Source organism: Solanum lycopersicum, chromosome 9, assembly GCF_036512215.1.
Source record: "Solanum lycopersicum chromosome 9, SLM_r2.1".
Classification (NCBI taxonomy): Eukaryota; Viridiplantae; Streptophyta; class Magnoliopsida; order Solanales; family Solanaceae; genus Solanum; species Solanum lycopersicum.
This window is the reverse complement of record NC_090808.1, coordinates 51,711,074-51,730,553: the sequence shown is the minus strand read 5'-3', so window position 1 is coordinate 51,730,553 and position 19,480 is coordinate 51,711,074. Positions and strand designations below refer to the sequence as shown.

General features: G+C 32.4%; 1 protein-coding gene and 1 long non-coding RNA gene across 4 annotated transcripts; one reads left to right on the top strand and one right to left on the bottom strand.

Moving 5' to 3' along the window:
* The first annotated feature begins 9,165 nt into the window (after positions 1-9,165).
* Positions 9,166-17,035, top strand: LOC101260080 (uncharacterized). 3 transcript variants are annotated; one of them, XM_010327990.4, is made up of 11 exons: positions 9,166-9,387; positions 10,362-10,521; positions 12,492-12,568; positions 13,698-13,774; positions 13,980-14,040; positions 14,705-14,772; positions 14,867-14,948; positions 15,291-15,374; positions 15,477-15,575; positions 15,818-15,937; positions 16,546-17,035. In XM_010327990.4, exons 2-11 carry the CDS (start codon positions 10,428-10,430, stop codon positions 16,726-16,728), a joined length of 945 nt encoding a protein of 314 aa, XP_010326292.1. In that variant the 5' UTR covers positions 9,166-9,387; positions 10,362-10,427; the 3' UTR covers positions 16,729-17,035. The 3 variants fall into 3 exon arrangements, with proteins under 3 accessions (XP_010326292.1, XP_004247285.1, XP_010326291.1); XM_004247237.5 differs by having other exon boundaries at positions 9,194-9,387; positions 10,426-10,521; XM_010327989.4 differs by having other exon boundaries at positions 9,223-9,387; positions 10,378-10,521.
* Positions 17,036-17,511: 476 nt separating this feature from the next.
* Positions 17,512-17,965, bottom strand: LOC104649235 (uncharacterized). Its single transcript, XR_743222.4, has 2 exons — positions 17,845-17,965; positions 17,512-17,745 (listed from the first exon to the last, which is right to left on the bottom strand). It is a non-coding gene; the product is annotated as an uncharacterized lncRNA (long non-coding RNA).
* Positions 17,966-19,480: the final 1,515 nt, after the last annotated feature.

The following is a 19,480-nucleotide window of genomic DNA, read 5'->3' as shown; positions in this document are numbered from 1 at the left end:
TGGACATCCACCCCTTATACCTCCCACAATGGGAGAGGTGAAGTATCAACGCCCTAAAACTTCTATTATGTGGCATTTTATGACTTTCGATAAAGAAAATAGTGTTGCTATTTGTAATAAGTGTAAGCACCCTTTTAAACATAAACAAGGTGGGGGTCAAGGTAGAACGGGGGGATTAAATAGACATTTGTTAGCTTGTGTGCTGATTCAATATAAAGAAGCTAAAGCATTAGCCAATAGAAAAAAAGGAATTTCAATTAATGAATTTGATATTACCGGTAATGCATCGATAGGGGCTTCTAACATGGTTCAAGGAACATTAGATCCTTTTAACCCCGCTGGTCCAATAACACAACGTAAATATAATAAGAAATTAGATCGGAAAAATTTAGCTAAAATGGTTTCTGTTTGTGGTTTGCCTTATAGTTTTCCTTCAAATCCCGGTTTTATTGAATATATTCAAAAAAACTTATAATCCGGATTATAGAGGCTTTTCAAGAAATACTGTTAAATCTGATATTTTTTAATTTCAAGGTAAACATTGTTAATTTTTTCATTGTATAGCATATTAGATAGTAGAGTGTCTATAACATCGGACATGAGTCGTAGTGTTAATGGAAATGATTATTCAACTATTATTGCACATTGAATTGATCATAATTGGAATTTGCAAAAAGAAATTATAAGTTATAAACTATGTATAGAGAAAAAACTGGTGCATATTAAGCTTCAAATATTTTAAGTGTTTTAGATTATTACATGATTATAGATAAAATAATGTCTGTCGCATTAGATAATGCATCTAATAATACAAACGATGCCAAAATTTTAAAAGTTAGATTATGTTCAATTGACAATAATGTTTTTCATGTTATATGTGTTGCACATATATTAAATTTAGTTGTACAAGATGGTATTCCATTATTTGATTGTGGTAGCGTAAAAATTGAATATGTCGTTACCTTGATTTTTCATACAAACAATGCTGCTAGAATTAGGGAATTTAATGACCGTTGTTTACTATGTGAATTGTCACCTAGAAAAATTCCAAAACATACTAAAAAACAAGGTGGTATTCTCTTTACGAAATGTTTTTGGTTGCTTACAAATATAAAAGACCCATACAAATGGTTTTTAATGCTCATAATATTGACCCATTAGATAGAATTTGTGATGGAGATTTGGGAAGAAACTAGAGAACTATTATCCTACTATTTCATCTGTATTAATAAATATTTGTGCTCTTACAATTTAATTTTGTAAATATAAGAAAATAGAAAAATTTAGAGTTGCAATTTAAGGTATGATTGAAAAATTTTAAAAATATTTTTTTCCAATTCCTCAAGTTTTTTTAACGGCTACTTTACTTCATCATGCTTATTAATTACAAGGTGTGCAAGGCCTTGTTGACACTTTTTATGAAACTTTAAAAATTTTACCGGAAGAAATTCTAAATTGTTAAACGTGTAAGTCTATCATAAAAGTAGAAACAAAACTGTTGTATGAAAAATATAGGACTATGGAAAATTTTCAAGGAGAAGTTGGTCAAACTTCTAATGTTGAGATTGTCACTTCCAATTTCAACTTATATGCGAAGTATTCTTCGTCTTAATTCTATTAACCATGATGATTTTGAAGAATATCTTAAACAATCTTTAGAAATATTGGAAATCAAATATGACAATGATGATTTATTAGGATGGTGGAGTAGGCGAAGCGATGCATTTCCAACTTTGAGCAAAATGGTTCGTGATGTTCTAGCTATTCAAGCTTCATCAGTTGCATCAGAGGCTGTTTTCAGTGCGGCAGGGTTTCAAATTGGTGATCATAGACATTCATTGGCGGAAGACAGTTTCGACACAACACCAGAGGATATCACCATCGCTATGATGCGACAATTATAATTAAATTTAAAAGGAGAAAACAGATATTTTAGATTACATTTGAGAACTAATTGAAACAAAACCCTTCCTAGAAGGTGGCTGCGTAAAATTAGTTACTCATCTAATATCTGTAACAAATATTAGTTTTACGTATGAGAACTTATTGAAATAGAACCCTTCCTAGAAGGTGGCTGCGTAGGGTAGTTACGCCACTAGTATTTGTTAATTGTAACTTCTAAGTTCTATTGAATAAATTTGAAGGTTTTAACTTTTGTTCAAGTTTTTTATACAATTATTGTTTTGCATTTTAGTTTTAATATATACATTTAAATATATACTAAACTACTAAACTAACTTTAAAATACTCAATGTAAAGTTTACAATTTACATTACTTTAAAATATTTAAATTACAAATTTAAAATTTAAAATTTTAAAGTTGAAACTTGAAATTTGAAACATGAATCTTGAAATTTAAAAATTGAAACTTTAAATTTGAAAATTTATTTTGATATTTGAAAATTAAAAATTAAATTTAAAATTTATTAGCTAAAGACGTATAATTTCAATACTAATATATTAGTATTTAAAAACAAAAAAAATCCCTCGTCCTATCCCGTCTCGTCCCCCCAAATCTCATCCCATCCCATATATATAGTGGGACGGGATGGGACCTATTTTTGTACCCCAAATCCCGGTCCCGGTCAAAATCCCCTCTCCCCGTCCCCAAGTCCCCTTTCCCGTCCCATTCCCCTTCATCCCGTCCCCAAGTCCCCTTTCCCGTCCCCTTGCCAGTCCTAGTCTTGGCTTAGGGTGTTAGTCAAATTCACCCTAAGTCTTTTAGGAACCTTAAATGATATTTTTAGGTCTTTTAGGTATATTAAGGTGTTTCAAACCCTAAGACCTAATTTTATACTTCAGTTCCTAAAACCAAAGACCCCTCTCTCTTAAAAGACTCTCTCAAACTCCATAGAAGCTAGAAGTCAGGAAGGAGCTAGGAGGGTTGTTGGTGGTCGAGTTCTTCATCGAAATTAGTGGGTTTCCTTCTCTTTGAGGTATGGTAGTCATCCTCTAACCCTATTCCATTAAAGGAGTCATTTCTAAAAGATTTCAAAAAGGGTTTTCAAACTCTATTTTCTTCTAGTTTTGATTCTAAGCATGGGTCTTTATGTAAAAGTATTTTAATGATTCAAATATGTTTATTGTAGTATCAATTGATGATTTTTAATGTCAAAACTCTAATTAATTCATGTTTATGCATATTTCAAACTTTTAGCTTAAGAAATGAGTTAAATGAACATGATTGTGTAATGTTTGAGTTTTCGTTTTCTAGTGTTGTTATTACGGTTTAGATACTGCTCTAAGGGACATATTATGATGAAATATTGAACAATTGATTATACGTGGTTAAAGCTTGGCTAAATGGTGAGTTGTTTTTAGTGTATAACTCTTATTATAAAATGCTCTTGATTGGTATGATCCACCTTCTTGGTGGCGGTGTTTACTTGATGTACTTGGATATATTTGGTATGTATTGTGAGTATGAATTTGAAGGCCTAATGTGTGAAATGAAGTGATAATTAAAATGGTTCTTGTAATGTGTATTATGAAGCTTGAATTGTATGTTTTGATTAGATTATGCCTAAATAAAGTAAGTGTATATGTTGAGCATGTTAAAGTGTAATGTAATAAATGAAGGTCTAAGCATGTATAGAATTGAATGTAAATGAAATGATGTTGTTGTGCAAGGTGTGCTCACATGTACACACATACTCACATTTTGAATGAATGAATGAAATTGAAGAATGCGGATGAAAAGGGGAGTTTTGGGGTGAACCAATAGAAAAGAACTATTTTTTCTGTATACTTTCCCCGGTTCCGTTGCTACCGCGGGTTCTACGCAATATATCGGATTAGATAGATATCCCTTCAACATAGGTCATTGAAAGGATCTCACCAAAGTACGAAAGCCAGGATCTTTCAAAAAATGGATTCCTATTCAAATAGTGCATAACAACATGGATAAGCTCACACTAACCCGTCAATTTCATATCCAAATTAGAGATTTTCCTTGGGAGGTATCGGGAAGGATTTGGAATGGAATAATGTCGATTCATACAGAAGAAAAGGTTCTCTATTGATTCAAACACTGTACCTATGGATAGGGATTGAGGAAGGGGAAAAATCAAAGATTTTACATGGTACTTTTGTCAATCTGATTTATTTCGTACCTTTCGTTCGATGAGAAAATGGGTCAAATTCTACAGGATCAAACCTATGGGACTTAAGGAATGATATAAAAAAAAAAGAGGGAAGATATTTATATTAAATAAATATGAAAAGGATCTTCCTTATTCTTGAAGAATGAGGGGCAAAGGGATTGATTAAGAAACATCTTTTGTTCTTCTTATATATAAGATCACCTCTTGAGATGATTACTCCTCCTTAGTAGATAATGAGTTACTTAGTAGCAATCTTCTTATCCCTTAACTATGCGCCCGCATAGGTATAACTATTGAGAAAGCCATGTAAAAGCTAAGAGAATGACCTTACTCTAGGCAAGTGAGGATCCCTCATCCGATAGGGGTTGATATTGAGATTCCATGTCTAGCTCTCATGGTCTATGTCGGTTAAAGTAACCCCCACAAAAGTAATGAAAGTACTAAGTCTTCAAAAAGATGTACTACTTAGGGGAGGTAGTGGAATGGGACGCTATCTGCATTCCGAAAGGGAAGTCTTGGTGAGTCTTACATGAATTGAAAGTACTAAGTCTTCTAAAAGAGTATACTACTTAGGATAGGAGGTGGATGTGACGTCATCTATTCATTCCACTAAGTAGGCATTTCAAAAGGGGAGTCTTGGTGTGTCTTATATGAATTGAATGAGCTAAGTCTTCTAAAGGAGTATACTACTTAGGGTAGGTGGTGGTCCCATTGATATCATAAATTAATAATTCTTTAAAAGTACAAATATATCTAAGACAATTTTGTGAAATATGATTCTATTGTGCTCTTATTTTTCTTAAAATTTAAATCGAGTTGAATTTCATCTCTTACTGTTCTTGTTGCATTCAAGAGCTCCGATGTTGTCTTTTCGAACTGCACCATAAAATTGTGAAGAGTTCTAGATGTTATAAGTGCTTTCTTATGCGTAACGGGTTCCTACGGTATATTATCATCTTCAACTTTATCATCAACATTGTTTTTTCCGATAGTATCCACAATTTTTCTAAGCTATGTACTTCTAAACTTGTATCACTTTCACACGGTTAATCCAACAGGTTACCGACATCCATTTTATTGTGGTAACTGAGATCATTAATCATGACCTCAAATTCATGAATGACGTTTTCACAAGTGACTTCATTTAAATTATCCAAGATTGCATCCCTAAACAAATTTTGTAGAGTCGAAAACAATTTGCTATTATCTCTTGCTAAACATTTCTTGTACAAACAAGGATTGCAAAATTGATAGCATCCAAAACATTAATCTTTGCTAGATCAATTTGTCCCACTTTATATCCTTCTAATATTCTAGAATAAAATTTTTTATAATAATACACCTTGAAAGCTCTTATTATCCCAACATCACAAGGTTGAATTTTGAATGTCATGTAGGACGGCAAGTAAAACAATTCAACATTTTGTAGTCCTTTAACATTTCTATTATGGGCTGGACAATTATTAGCCATAAACAAAACTCGTCTACCATGCATTTGTGGTCAAACCAACAAATATATTCATCAAAAAACACACTTATCATCCATATTCTTTTGTTTGAACGATAGTGATAATTCAACGAATATACATAAATTAGTAAGATATAATGATTTTGATGTATTCGTTGTACTTTATGTATAATATTTTTTATGTGAAATTAATAAATATGATACATAAATTAGTAAGATACAATAATTTTGATATAATCAAAATTAAACTTTCTTAAATCTCAAACCTTTCTTTAAATTAATAAATATTAATTTATCGATTAAATAATATCTCTATAAAATAATAAATTTCCATGGTACCGCCTATATTAATTTATAGAGATTTCACTGTATGTTATGATGGTATCATTGAGAAATGAATAGTTTGTTGCACATGAAAGATAGTAGGAAACCTAAATGATACCTTAGTCGTATATGAATATAATGTTGTGGTATCATTAAGGATGAGTAATTTCGCAAATAAATGAATGAAGGAAACCTTAGCTCTACCACAACAGTATATTCATATATTGTGATAGTATCATACATGATTTGAAGAGTGTTACAAATAATATAAAATAATCCTTAATGATATCATGTCAGTATATAATATTTTGTGATGGTATCATTGAAAAATTATGAGTTCCTCCCTTGAAGAACTACTCATTAATCAATGATATATCATGCTATTATATATAGAATGTGTTAGTATAATTGAAGAATTAGTTGGTAGTATTGTGAATGAATGGAGGAAACCTTAGTGCTACCATAACTATGTATTCACATATTGTGATGGTATCATATTAGGGGTGGCAAAATCAAACCCAACCCGTCCCAACACATTACTCATTTACATTATGTTTGGATCATTGTTATCCATTGTATTGTATTGTATCTTTACTATACCTACTGTTAGGATAAAAAATAAGCAGGTGTAAACGCGGAAGCTAGCAAAGCAAACCTCGAAAGATCACGAGTAAGAAGACTGACGAGAAATATACCAAAAGACACAAAGATTTAACGTGGTTCGGTCAATCGACCTACGTCCACAAAGGAGATGAGCAATCCACTATAAATATGAGAGTACGAAATACAGAGAGAAACAATCTCAATCAATTCACTCGGAATATATGGGAGATTTACACAAGTGATAACGTATCAAGCCTGTGACCCATAAATTCTCCCCCTAATCAAAACTCTCAAAGCCTTTAAGACTACATTGTGAATGCTGATTAAGTTAGAAGGAACATGTCTGTATTTATAGAGTCCTAAACATTTTCCTACTAGAAAAAGGAAGTCAATCAAAAACATTTTCCTAAAAGGAAAACCTATTTATGGTAAGAAACCAGGGCAAATAAAACCCAATAGATCTCCCCCTTGACCTGAATTTCTAACAAAATAAATTTGTCCACCTTCTTGACTTAATTTTTAACAAGTTGTTTCTCCTCTCCATAATCTCCTTTGCAAAATTTATGTCTAAACACAGAGAACCTCTTGAAATAAATTCTCCAACAAAATCTTCATTTATGTCAAAAAGGTTGCGGCTAGAACTACAGCCGCCAAGATGAACACCTCTTTCTAACCTGGTTCGATAATTGATTATCAAACCACTGGACCTGACTTCATCATTAAATCTGGCTCTGATACCACTTGTTAGGACAAAAAATAAGCAGGTGTAAATGTGGAAGCTAGCAAACCTCAAAAGATCACAAGTACGAAGACAGACAAGAAATATATCAAAAGACACAATTTAACGTGGGTTGGTCAATCGACCTACATCCACAAAGGAGATAAGCAATCCATTATAAATATGAGAGTAAAAAATACAGAGAGAAACAACCTCAACCAATTCACTCGGAATACATGGGAGGTTCACACAAGTGATAACGTATCAAGCTTGTGACCCATAAATTCTCCCCCTAACCAAAACTCTCAAAACCTTTAAGACTACATTGTGAATGTTGATTAAGCTAGAAGGAACATGTCTCTATTTATAGAGTCCTAAACCTTTTCCTACTATAAAAAAGATTAATCAATCCAAAACTTTTTCCTAAAAGGAAAACCTATTTATGGTAAGAAATGAGGGCAAATAAAACTCAACACTTACAATAATGTTATTACTTCAAATGTATTGTATTGTATTGTTAAATTTCGTTGTTAAGTAACAAGAAAAATTCCTATTTTATGAAACAACCAATTTAGTGTGTTCTCATTGTTACTTAATTTCTTTTTCAATTATATCTTTACATAATATTTCAAAATACTATTTTACCCCTTATCTTAATTATAAATTAGTCAAACCTCATACCTTAGAATAATTAAGGATATTTTAGTAAATTTATAAATTACAATACAATACGATACAATCAAACCAAACAACAAAATTGTTATTAAACAACAACAAACAATACAGTCTAGCCAAACATTGTATCTACCATATAATATAGTACAATAGAGTATAATACAATACAATACATTGTGAAACAATGGGTAACAATGATCCAAACAAAGTGTTAGGTTTGGATCGGTTGTTGACCCGCTCATTTGTTAGGTCAATCCATTAAAATTTGAATTGATATGTAACCCAAATTGATTTTTGAGAAATCTTATAAAAAATAATTTTTTAATTATTTATATGTTATATGTAGTTATAGTAAAAAAAAAAAAAATTTAGGTAGCATAAGCTTATAAAATAACAAATAAAGTGATTAAAACTCAGTAAAAATTGAACGGGTCAGCTATGACCCGTAAGTAACCCCGTTACCTAACCCGTTTTAACTCAACCCATTATGGCCCAAACAAATTTGGGTTGGGTTAGGTCTTGATCTATTTATTACCTTTATCCATTTTGACCCGCTCAAATTTAACTCAACTCACCCAATTGACATCCATAACATATATGATTAGAGTAATGTTATGGGTTATATGAAACAAGCATTAGTGATACCAAGTCAGTATATAATATATTGTGATGGTATCTTTGTGGCCTGAAGCATACCATATTAGTACATAAATATATTATGATAGTATCATGGAAGTCTCACTAAGATTTTGAAATATACAACAATGATACTGTGAAAATGTATAAATATATTGTGATCATATTATTACATAAGTAAGCAAATGAAATTTTTTTTTTAATGAAATGAGAGAATAAAGAAACAAAATATAGAATGGCCAAAAATATAAAATTAAATTGTGATAAAGAAAAGTTATGATTTGACATATGAATGAAAAGGCACAAAAAATAATAACGAATAAAGAAATAATCAGAAAAAAAAAGGAGAAAAGAAAAAGAAAGGAACCTAAAATAAAGAAGTTAGATAATAAAGAGAAAAGAAAATAAAAAATGAGAAATTAAAAGGAGGAGAAAATAAACAGGATATATACTAATAAAGAAATAAAAAGAAGAAAATGAGTATTATTACTATACAGAAGAGTGATGAATTAGGATAACTAAGGGTAAAATAGTCTTTTGTTATTAAATAATATTTACTAAGTACTAACTACTATCACACACTAAAATTTTTTTTTTCTTTTTATATATAAAAGAGTGAAGTGAGAAAGGACAAAAATATAATTTTAGACTAACAAAAATCTAGGAAGAAACTGAGATTCCCGCCCATACAGACCTTTTATGTTGCGGTGCTGAGAATCCAGAAACTACAACTCTACTTACCTTAAGCCTTGAGGCAAAGAATCCGCATCCCTCCTTAACTTGCAATGGCCTTCTTCCTCCTTTCTCTATTCTCCATCAAATCCACGCTAACACCTACATTTTTCTATCCCACAAACACAGTAAGTTTCCTTCCTTTTATTGTTTTTTTTCCTGGAATTTTGATCTGGTTGTAGCTTCATCTTCCCTATGCATCCCCTGTACATTGAATTGACTTCCTTTTATCACATCATTTTATACAAAATTATTTAGTGTTTAGCGTAATGGATATTAATTGGGTTTTAGGAGTAAATCGATTCAATCATTTTGTTGAATGGGTTATTTTGTTGTAGGTTTGTTATATAGATTAAATCACTAACTACTTTCAATTCATAGTATTAAAGTAATTTGTTTTCACCCTTATATTGCCACACTCATTTGATGCCGATACATGTTGGATATATATATTTTTTCTTTTTTCCGCATGTCAAATTTTACCTTACTGTTTGCTGTTGTTGTTTTTACTTGGGCGTTATGCGGACAATGATTATGATGTTCTCACACCAAAAAGCACAACCGGAAAATAAAATATATTAACATTGGGACTTAAATGCCTAAACCGATAAAAGGACTATTGAGCTAAGTTGCACGGACTCTTTACTTTCGATGCCACTTCCGTGTCGGATTCTCCTAAAAAACACTACTTTTGGAGAATCAGACACGCACCTTTGAAGAGTCCGAGCAACATAATGTGAAATCTTGCTACTGTTCACATGAAGATGCATTATGTTTGTCATTGGCAAGTCCTTCTACATAGGCATTTATCTTCAGGAGGAAGTTTATGCTATTAGGCATCTTTGAATATATTCTGAAGTTTAAAACTTGATCTTGATTTCTTGCCACATAAATAAAGAACAATCAGGAAAGATTAATGCACAGAAAGGCTTCTATATTGCCGCATTAGGTTCAATATTCTGATTTTATTTCTTTTCTGAGTGGTTTGTGTCCAGTATTCTGATTAAAAACAATGCCAAAGATATATACATATAAGGACTAAGGAGTATATTGTTTTAAGTTAAGCTGCCTTTTCTCAATATATTAAATACCTTTGTTGAAGAACATTTGCTTCACAGAAGTAGTGGAATATTGCTGATTTTGGGAGAATTTTTACCGACAATCAGAAATGGATGCTTCCGAAATTAACAGAAGCTTGGTAAGTGAACTCGAAGCAATGGGATTTTCAGAGGCTCAAGCCACCAAGGCTCTTTGTTCTTCTGGTATGTTCATCCTTCTGGTATTAGCTATATTATAGGAAAAGAGTCGCTCGCATATTTGCCTAAAGGTTCAGGAGACAATTATAAATACCTTTTTGCTTCTGGAATAGTATAAAACATTTAGACAATATGGTGGTTAATTCAACCTGATTAAAAGATTCCAGCTTTGTATAGGAAAGTTGCTCAAACTTTCCATTTTGGATGTAGCTCTACAAATCACTTTATGCTTCTACATTAACTTATTAGTTTTATAATGTATTCCTATTTTTGTGCGAATATTCTCTCCATGATTCTGTTTCATATCCTTGAGATGTAAAGGACACATTGATATAATATTTTTTTATGAAGTAAGAAGGTTTCATTAATAAGCCGTCACGGAGATGCAATAAGTACAAAAGAGATGTAGTAGCTAGCTCCAATACATGAGTTAAATATGGCACTTTGCTAAGACCAGAAAACTAATGAGTCCAAAAAACTATGAGTACTATTTACTGGGGTTAGAGGATGCTTCAGCTTAAAAAGCTGACTAAACATCTAGCGTTCTGGAAGTGTTTAGAGGAGGTTGAGACTCCATTAGAACATCTACGATTCCTCTCTGCTCAAATAAACCAAAGATAGTTGTTGGAATCATTTTCCAGATCCCTTTCATGTCCTTATCAACTCTCCAAAAATACCAGCATTCATGAACTTCTTTTGTTGACCGTGGCACTACCCAACTTTGTCCAAAATAGAATAGAATTAGCTCCAAATGTCTGTTGCAGTTGTGCAATGAAGAAAGAGCTTAGTAATACTCTCTGAGCTTTGAAGGCCCAGGTGAAGCAAATCACCTTGACAGGTTCTCCCATTTGTCCTCAATCTTCTATCCTTCCATTCTGTGCATGTGCACAAATGTGACTGTAGCCTGCTTTGACTGTGAACATACTACCATCTGTTGAGCTGTCCCGAGTGATTTTATCTGGTGGTGTGTTGCAACCTTCAAGAGCAGCAAGGAGGGTTAGTAGATTCTAGACAGCATTATATGCATGTTTTCTTCCTTGATCCATTTTTATATCTTATATTATGGTAATATTTGAAAACTGGGCTCATTAAATTCAAATAACCTCATCATATATGCCTCCTTCTTGTATCTACGACCTGTAGATTTGGTTAACTAGGTCATCTCAAAATAGTGTAGGTTGAGATGTACCCTGATGTGATGTTGGATCAACATAGTTTTGAAGTGATATTGACTAGCTCTTTGTTTTTTTGTGTAGGTTTGGTTAATTAGATCATTTCAAAATAGTTTATGTTGAGATTACCCTGATTTGATGTTGGATCAACAAAGTTTCAAAGTGATATTGACTAGCTCTTTGTTTTTTTGTTTTTTTTTTGTTTTTTTTTTTTTTGTAGATTTGGTTAATTAGTTCAACTCAAAATAGTTTGTGTTGAGATTTATTTATCCTGATGTGATGTTGGATCAACAAAGTTTCAAAGTGATATTGATTAACCCTTTGTTTTCTTGCTAGTCCATTTATCCTGACAAACCTTGAAAAGGTTTATAGCCTGTTTGGATGGGCTTATAACTTATGGCTTATAAGCAAACGCCAATCCTAACTTATAGCTAATACTAATAGCAAATGTGGTCAATTATCTTTGGTCGTCTTTGTAAAATGTGGCCTCGAACTTCCATCTGAGCATGCTTTGAGCTTTCAAATCTTCCTTCACATATCTTCTATACATTCTTTACTCTTTGTGCATGAAAGGTGGGCTTCAACCTCATGATCACTACCTTGGGAATTATCACTTTTGATGTCTGGTCCAAGTTTCATCCTTTGGTGCTTTTTGCCTCCATCCCAACCTGAGCCCCACCTTCGAAAAAGAAAGAGAGTTTATCTATTTACTAGCACTGACTTGCTGTTTTATCTTGTAGATGTATCCTTTTGTGGTTAACTGAACTCTCCACTTCTATGATTCCAAATCATTACTTTTTTCAGGTAACTCAAGCCTTGAGGCTGCAGTAAATTGGATTGTGGATCATGAGGATGAGGCAAACAATGATGAGATGCCCATGGTATGTAGGTTAACACTGAAAGAATGATGATTGCCTTTCTTACCATGTACAACAGTGTGTCTGGTTAATTTGATAACTTCGTTTGTGACTTGATTGTAACTTTTAAGATGAGAATAAGTTCAGAGAGAAATTAATTGAATTGTAAGTTCCAAGTGCATTTTTAGTAATAGTTTCACCTTCAATGGTTGTAAGATTTGGACATCCATTCGGGATGCTGTTGCAACAGTATGCAAATATGTTCATCTTCAAAGAAGAGAGAGTCATTACTATAACATGGCTGAAGTATTTGAGAGAGGTACAGTAGAGTACCTTGGAGTGTTTTTCCACTTCTCTTGATATATAAGGTGGATGGTGAATTAAGTTCCAATGGCTAGTGCTTACAGGAGATGATTAACTGGAGCTTTCTAAGTTTTATAGTCAAAATTAAGAAGAACATTCTACATCAGATACATTAGTGGTGTCTTCAAAACTAATATGGTGAAAATTTTAGCAAAATAGGTATGAGAGCGAGAAGTATATTTTGTTTGAGCATGCTTACTTTCAAGTAAAGTAGTTCTTAAAATTTAATAAGCTAAGTCTATTTTGTTTTTACTTTCTGTAATTTTGAATGTTGGTTTCTAATAGGTAATTTGTTCCTAAATATGCTTCAAATTTGCAAAATTTTTATTTTCTGTTTTCAAAATTAACTCACATATCCACCATGGAAGCAATGGCTTCTGGATCATCTACAGCATCTTCATGCCTGACTTCATCGTTTCTACTTAACCTGCAAAACCTTCTCTGATTCAATTGCAAAGTTAGTACATTACTCGAAGAAGTGATAGCGATAAAGCAGGAAAACTAAATGAAGTAAACTTGTTCGCCATAGTCGAGTTACTTAAGCTCTGAAATAGCTTTGCTTCTTCAAATAAAAAATAAAAAATGCTCTGGGTAAAACAGAGTAAAAGTAACTCATCGTCAAATTGGAAAAACATAAATAGAGTCGATAAAAATGGATGATATTCCAGAAAAACCTGGAGTTGAACTAAATCCAGCACACCTTTGGTTTAATTTTCATGTTTCTTATCTTGTATAACTGTCCTATTGTACAATTCAATCCTAGAAGTTCTAACAAGAGAGTTGCGTACAGGTTTCAGTCGACATTATTGAAACTCCTACTCCTACTTTTGATTCGGAACAAGCAAAGTTGAAAGCACAAGAGCTGAGGTATGATTTTATATCAAAGTTTCATGAGGAGGTTTGGTGTTTAATCCAAAAATTGGAAACCGTCATTGGAAGTATTATCTCCTTGACTCTTGTTTAAATTTTGAAACTGCTTCGCTGGGATTTAGCATATGGCTTGTTTTCGGTCTTTTATTACTACATTTTTCCTTTCTGAAGCTTTCGTTGAATGAAAATTCTACTTTTATAGGGAGAGAGCACGCAAGAGGAGAGAGGAGGAAGAGAAAAAACTGGACAAGGAAAGGGAGAAGGTATGGAGTATATTCCTTTTCTCGTAAGAACTTCCTCTGGTTTAAATTCTGATTCGCAATGAAGAAAGTTCATTGTCAATATGCTTAATGTGAGAGATCTAATGGCTTTGATTGAATGATGTGATGAATGTTTGATGCATGATTTGATTAATTTTCAACATGAACAAGTGAATGCAAACCAATGCAGGGATTCTAGGCTCACTGTTCGAGAGATGGCATCACCTTCTATAAATTACTTCCCATTTATTGGATCAACTTTAAACTTAAGATCCAAAGAGTGACTAATGTCAACCAACAAAAAAACATGCTTCACTAACTAATGGTAATGCAAAGATGTTAAATCCATGTATTTTTAGCCTTGAAGCAATTATGGAAAGATTTCAGGGAGTACCTAATGAGATAATTTGAAATGCATTGATCTAAAAACCCTACATATCTATGATTGAAACTAAACTAATAACCTACTGCGCATTGCTGAGAAATGTGCAGTTAGTTATTGTTTCACTTTATTTAAATTTTTTTGTAATTTCCAGCTTCTGCTTGTTCTGTCAACTGTTCATATTTGAAACTAGTGTGTGTGGTCTCACAGAATTATTAGTGTTCAGCTGTTATATGTGGAGGTGTTCTACTTATCGAAATGTTAAATGTTTCGTTTTTTTTGCAGGAAAGGATACGTGCAGGCAAAGAACGGCTTGCAACAAAACGGATGGCAGAGGAAAATGAGAGGAAGCGGTATGTTTCTAAGTTGGCTATGTTAATAAAATACTTTGTGCTTAGTTGGTCAAAATTTCTTATTCTAAGTTTCTACAGTTTGCTCGTGTTTCAGTTTTGAAGCACAGAGGAAGACCGAAAAAGAGGAGGAGAGAAGGGCAAGGGAAAGAATTCGTCAAAAGCTTCAGCAGGACATGGTATTACTTGTAATTGTTAGTCAAGTTTTGTCGGTACTTGTCCAAACAGTACTAATCTGATGATCAAATGCAGATATGTGCTGTAGTTGCATTCTTTTAGTAAGTTTAGGTATTTAGTGCAAATGCAGTTAGATATGCTGAAAATTTTGTGGTGCTGTTATCTGTTTTTTATTCTTTATCAAATTTGAATAAATGTAGCCCACTCTATTTTTTTGTGTGAACTGAGACTTTTGCATACTGGTTCGCTATATGGACCTTATTTCTGTATTTAGTTAAGCAGCCTATATACCCAACTTCAGATCTTGTTGGACTGGGATAAGTCGTGAGTTCATGTCCTGACAGGCAGACAGGAGGGCTAGACTAGGTTCGTCTTTCAATAGCGGTACATCTTCAAAATTCATTAAAACCTCGGAGCCAGAGACAAAGGTATTTTGCTTTGTAAATCTGTTGACGGTTTCTAAGATTGATTGGATTCATCCATTTGACTGCTTTTGATTCTTCTCTTTAAAATCACAATTCACAACTCAGAATCCTTTGAAAGTTGATTCTGCCGCGTTATCTGGTAACTTAATTACGAACAAAGAGGTTTTCATGGAATGCTTAAGATCTCTCAGGCGTCAGCACAAGGTATCTGATAATGTCGTCTCTTCTATTTCACTATTTAGTTCTCAATAAGTTTCCAGTTTCTTACAAGACTATGCGAACTAGCTTTTAGCTTCTTCCCTTGTGTTTGCTACTGGCTGTTCAGGAAAGTAATTATAATAATATATGTATTATAAAATATCAAGTTATACTGAATTATCAAATACCAGCTTTGAAAACCATGCTCCATCCAGTATAATCATATTGCAAATGTTCATATGTTTCAGGAGGAGGATGTGAAAGTGCAACGGGCCTTCAAAACTCTGTTAGTTTATGTGAGGAACATAGTTAGCAATCCCGATGAAGGGAAGTTTAGGAAGATCCGGCTTAGTAATCCAGCTTTCCAGGTGAATACCTTTAAGCACATGCTGAAGGAATGAAACTTTACTTCATTTTCTTATACTGTTAGGTTCGAGACATTTATCACTATGAGGAGAGAGGCTGGGAGCTGGGTCTCTCACCCTGCCCCCTTCTTTCTCTCCATAGTTTTTTGCATGTATATCTGATGGTGGTGACATTTGTGAAGTGTTGGTTGTGTAATGGGGTAGATGTAGATTAGGATCTTTAGATTCATTCAATATAATCTTGTCCATTTCATTCATATCCACGGATCCATGTGTGCAGTAGTTCCTCAGAAATTCCCTCTTTCTATTCTAAAGGTATGATGTGTTGCCTATCAATAAGTCTACCATGATGTGTAATTGTATTGTCTTATCTGCTTTCACTCATGGTACATTTAGCAACGGAAAATGTAATGTGCTGTTTCCAGAAATACCATTCTTCTGTTGTTTCGTAGCAGATTGCCATTTTTTGTGTAGGCCGAAATTGTGAATCAGAAATCTGGTAAAATTCGGGATAGCTTGTTTTTGTAACTTGGCCAATTTCAAATGATGTCATTTTGTGTTGCTTGGATCTTGTCTACTTTTAATGTTGCTTTTCTCCTCGAGGATGGCAGGCTAGAGTTGGAATTTTCAAAGAAGGCGTGCAGTTTCTACAACTCTGTGGGTTTGAAAGAGCTGAGGAAGGTGATTTGTTGGTCTTGCGCAGCAACAAGGTCAATATGGAGCTACTGAGATCAGCTGGCATGGTTTTGCACTCTGCCATTACAAATCCCTTCTTTGGGCTACTCTCAAAGTAAGGTGGTTTCCCCAGGGAATTAGAAGCTTGATGCTTGACACTCAACACACCACTAACATCAAGTTGACTTCACTACTTCTATTGGACTTGAATTTGTATGGTAGCAACTAGCAAGAATCAGATATTCTATTTGTTTGAACTTCAATGTCTCCTATAAATGTACCTGTATGCAAATGGTTTGTATTTTATTCCCTCCCATCCCTTGCAAGTGTATAAAAGTGATTGTAACTATTTAAGCGGGAATCTAAATTTAGATTTAGACAAATCATTTATGAAAATGATCAAAATTACTCTTGAACTATATTAAATGGAGCACATACACCCTTCTTTTATTTTTGGGAAAAAAGATAAATATACCTCTAAATTTTAAAAAATGGTATATAAATACCCTTCTTTATATTTTGAGATTATATATATCCTTACCGTCATATTTTTGGTTCATATATTTCCTTATACTAAACGGAGAGACACGTGGGCGACATCTTAAAAATTTACCCTATTTAATTTTATGTTAACTTTAACCTAAAAAACTAAAAACCCACTCAACTATTTATTTACCTGACCTGAATTAAAAATTCGGACCCAATCTAAAACATCTGTAGAGTGCATTTTTGAATCAAATCCCTCAATCCCGTCATCATCCCTTCTCCATTCTCAATAATCAAAGATCTCATCCATGATGGAAAATTCATTTGCTAGAGAACCCATTACACTATCTATCAAATTTTATTTTCAAATTTACACTAAATGAGCTGAAAATATAAAATCTTTACACATAAACATGTAAAAAAAAAACTCTTTATCAATCAATCACCATATATCAAAATTAAAACCTCAATACTACAACACATAATAAAATTTCAACAAGATTTAGAGCTCAAATAAGATGTCATACTAAGAAACTCATTACACAATTGGAAGAAAAAAATGGAGAAATGACCAGAAGCCAACGGAAAGCTCTCTGAATTACTCATCCCCTTTCCCTTTCTACAAATTTAACAAACTCGACCAAGCGGACCTGAAGTTGGAAACAACAAGAAATGAGAATTTTTTGTTTGGAAGAAGAAGAAGAAGAAACTGAAGTTTAGTATTGATTAGATGATGAAGTTCTTCATACTAATTACGCCGCTGTTAATAGCGGCATCGGCGCCATATGGATTCATCGAGAATTTGGGGGGATTTTGATTTGGGTATATTATTAAGAAATTAGTAAATGGGTGGGTATAGAATATTTGGGCGGTTTTTTCATTAATTCGGGTGGGTTCTTATTTTTGGGTTAAAATCGGTAGAGGAATAGGATGATGCCACGTGTCCGTCCGTTAGTGTGAAGGATATAAATGTGCCCTTTTTTAGATGGCAGGGGCATTAGTGTCTCTGTAGTATAACGAAAGGTATTTGTATATTATATTTAAAAGTTCGAGCATATATTTATCCCTTTTTCCTTTATTTTTGGTATCAAAAATTAAAGGAGCACAAATATTCTTTCTTTTAACAGACTACTACTTGATATCTAATGTGTCAAAAATTGCCTATGTCGAGCTAGGCGGTCAACGTGGCTAAAACACCCTCTTTTTAAATTGATGTCTTCTAACCCTAATTTCATTTTCTTTTCTCCAATTTCTTGAAAAGCTTTCTTCTTAGAGAGGAATTTATTTAATGATGGAAAGATGAAAATAATTACAATTTAAATGCAACATTATGATGTTAACAGAAACAAATAGATGATTGAATAATTTTTGTTTAGATAAATTGCACATGTAATAAAAACATTCTAGTGTGACATTTTCTTGGGAAAAGGGTCTGATATTTCCTTCAACTTTGTCATTTGGAGCTGATATACCCCTCGTTATAAAAGTGGTTCATATATGTCCTTACCGTTATACAAATGGTTCACATATATTCCTGCCGTTACAAAATGGCTCACATATACCCTTCATTTAACAGAAGTTAAAAAATTAGTTTTAAATTTATATTTATTACTTCTAATTTTTTATTTAAAAAAATTATTTAGGGGTATATATGATTCTTTTATCAAAGTTCAAGGTATATTTTAATTTTTTTCATACATAAATTATTTTTTGACTTCTTTTATTATAATTATTTGAATTTCTTATTCTTATTTTGTTTTTTTCTTTAATTCTTTAGTTTAAAGAATAAAAAATTAAACTATTTTTTTGTGTGTATTGTAATTTAATTTTGTATTCGAAGAAAAAATTTGGTCATCTATAATAAGTTTTACAAGAATATTAGTGAAACATAAATAAATTTGATTATCAAAATAATAATTATAAATTAGTCGTTGAAACAAAAAAAAGTCAAAAAAAATATGTTTGATGAGGATTAAATTTACTCATATGAAATTATATTTTTTAGAAAAAATAATAAAAATTTAGATTAAAATTATTATTTTTTTTCAATTCCGCTAGAGGAAAAGGGTATATGTGAGTCATTTGTTTACAAGTAGGGGTATATATGAGTTACTTTCATAACAAGGAGTATATCAGCTCTAAATGACAAAGTTGAGGGGTATATCATACCCTTTTCCCCATTTTCTTATCTCTTTGAGAATTTTCTACTTTATTACAGCATAAAAGCTTCTTTTTTTAATTCCAAAGTCCCTCGATCTGCATTTCCAAGATTTTTTTAAAAAAGACAACAAACGTTTAAAATTTATTATAATTATTCCCTTATATCCACCAATTAATAATTTCTTTTACAATAAATAATTGTAATGGGAGAAACTTTTTTAAGAA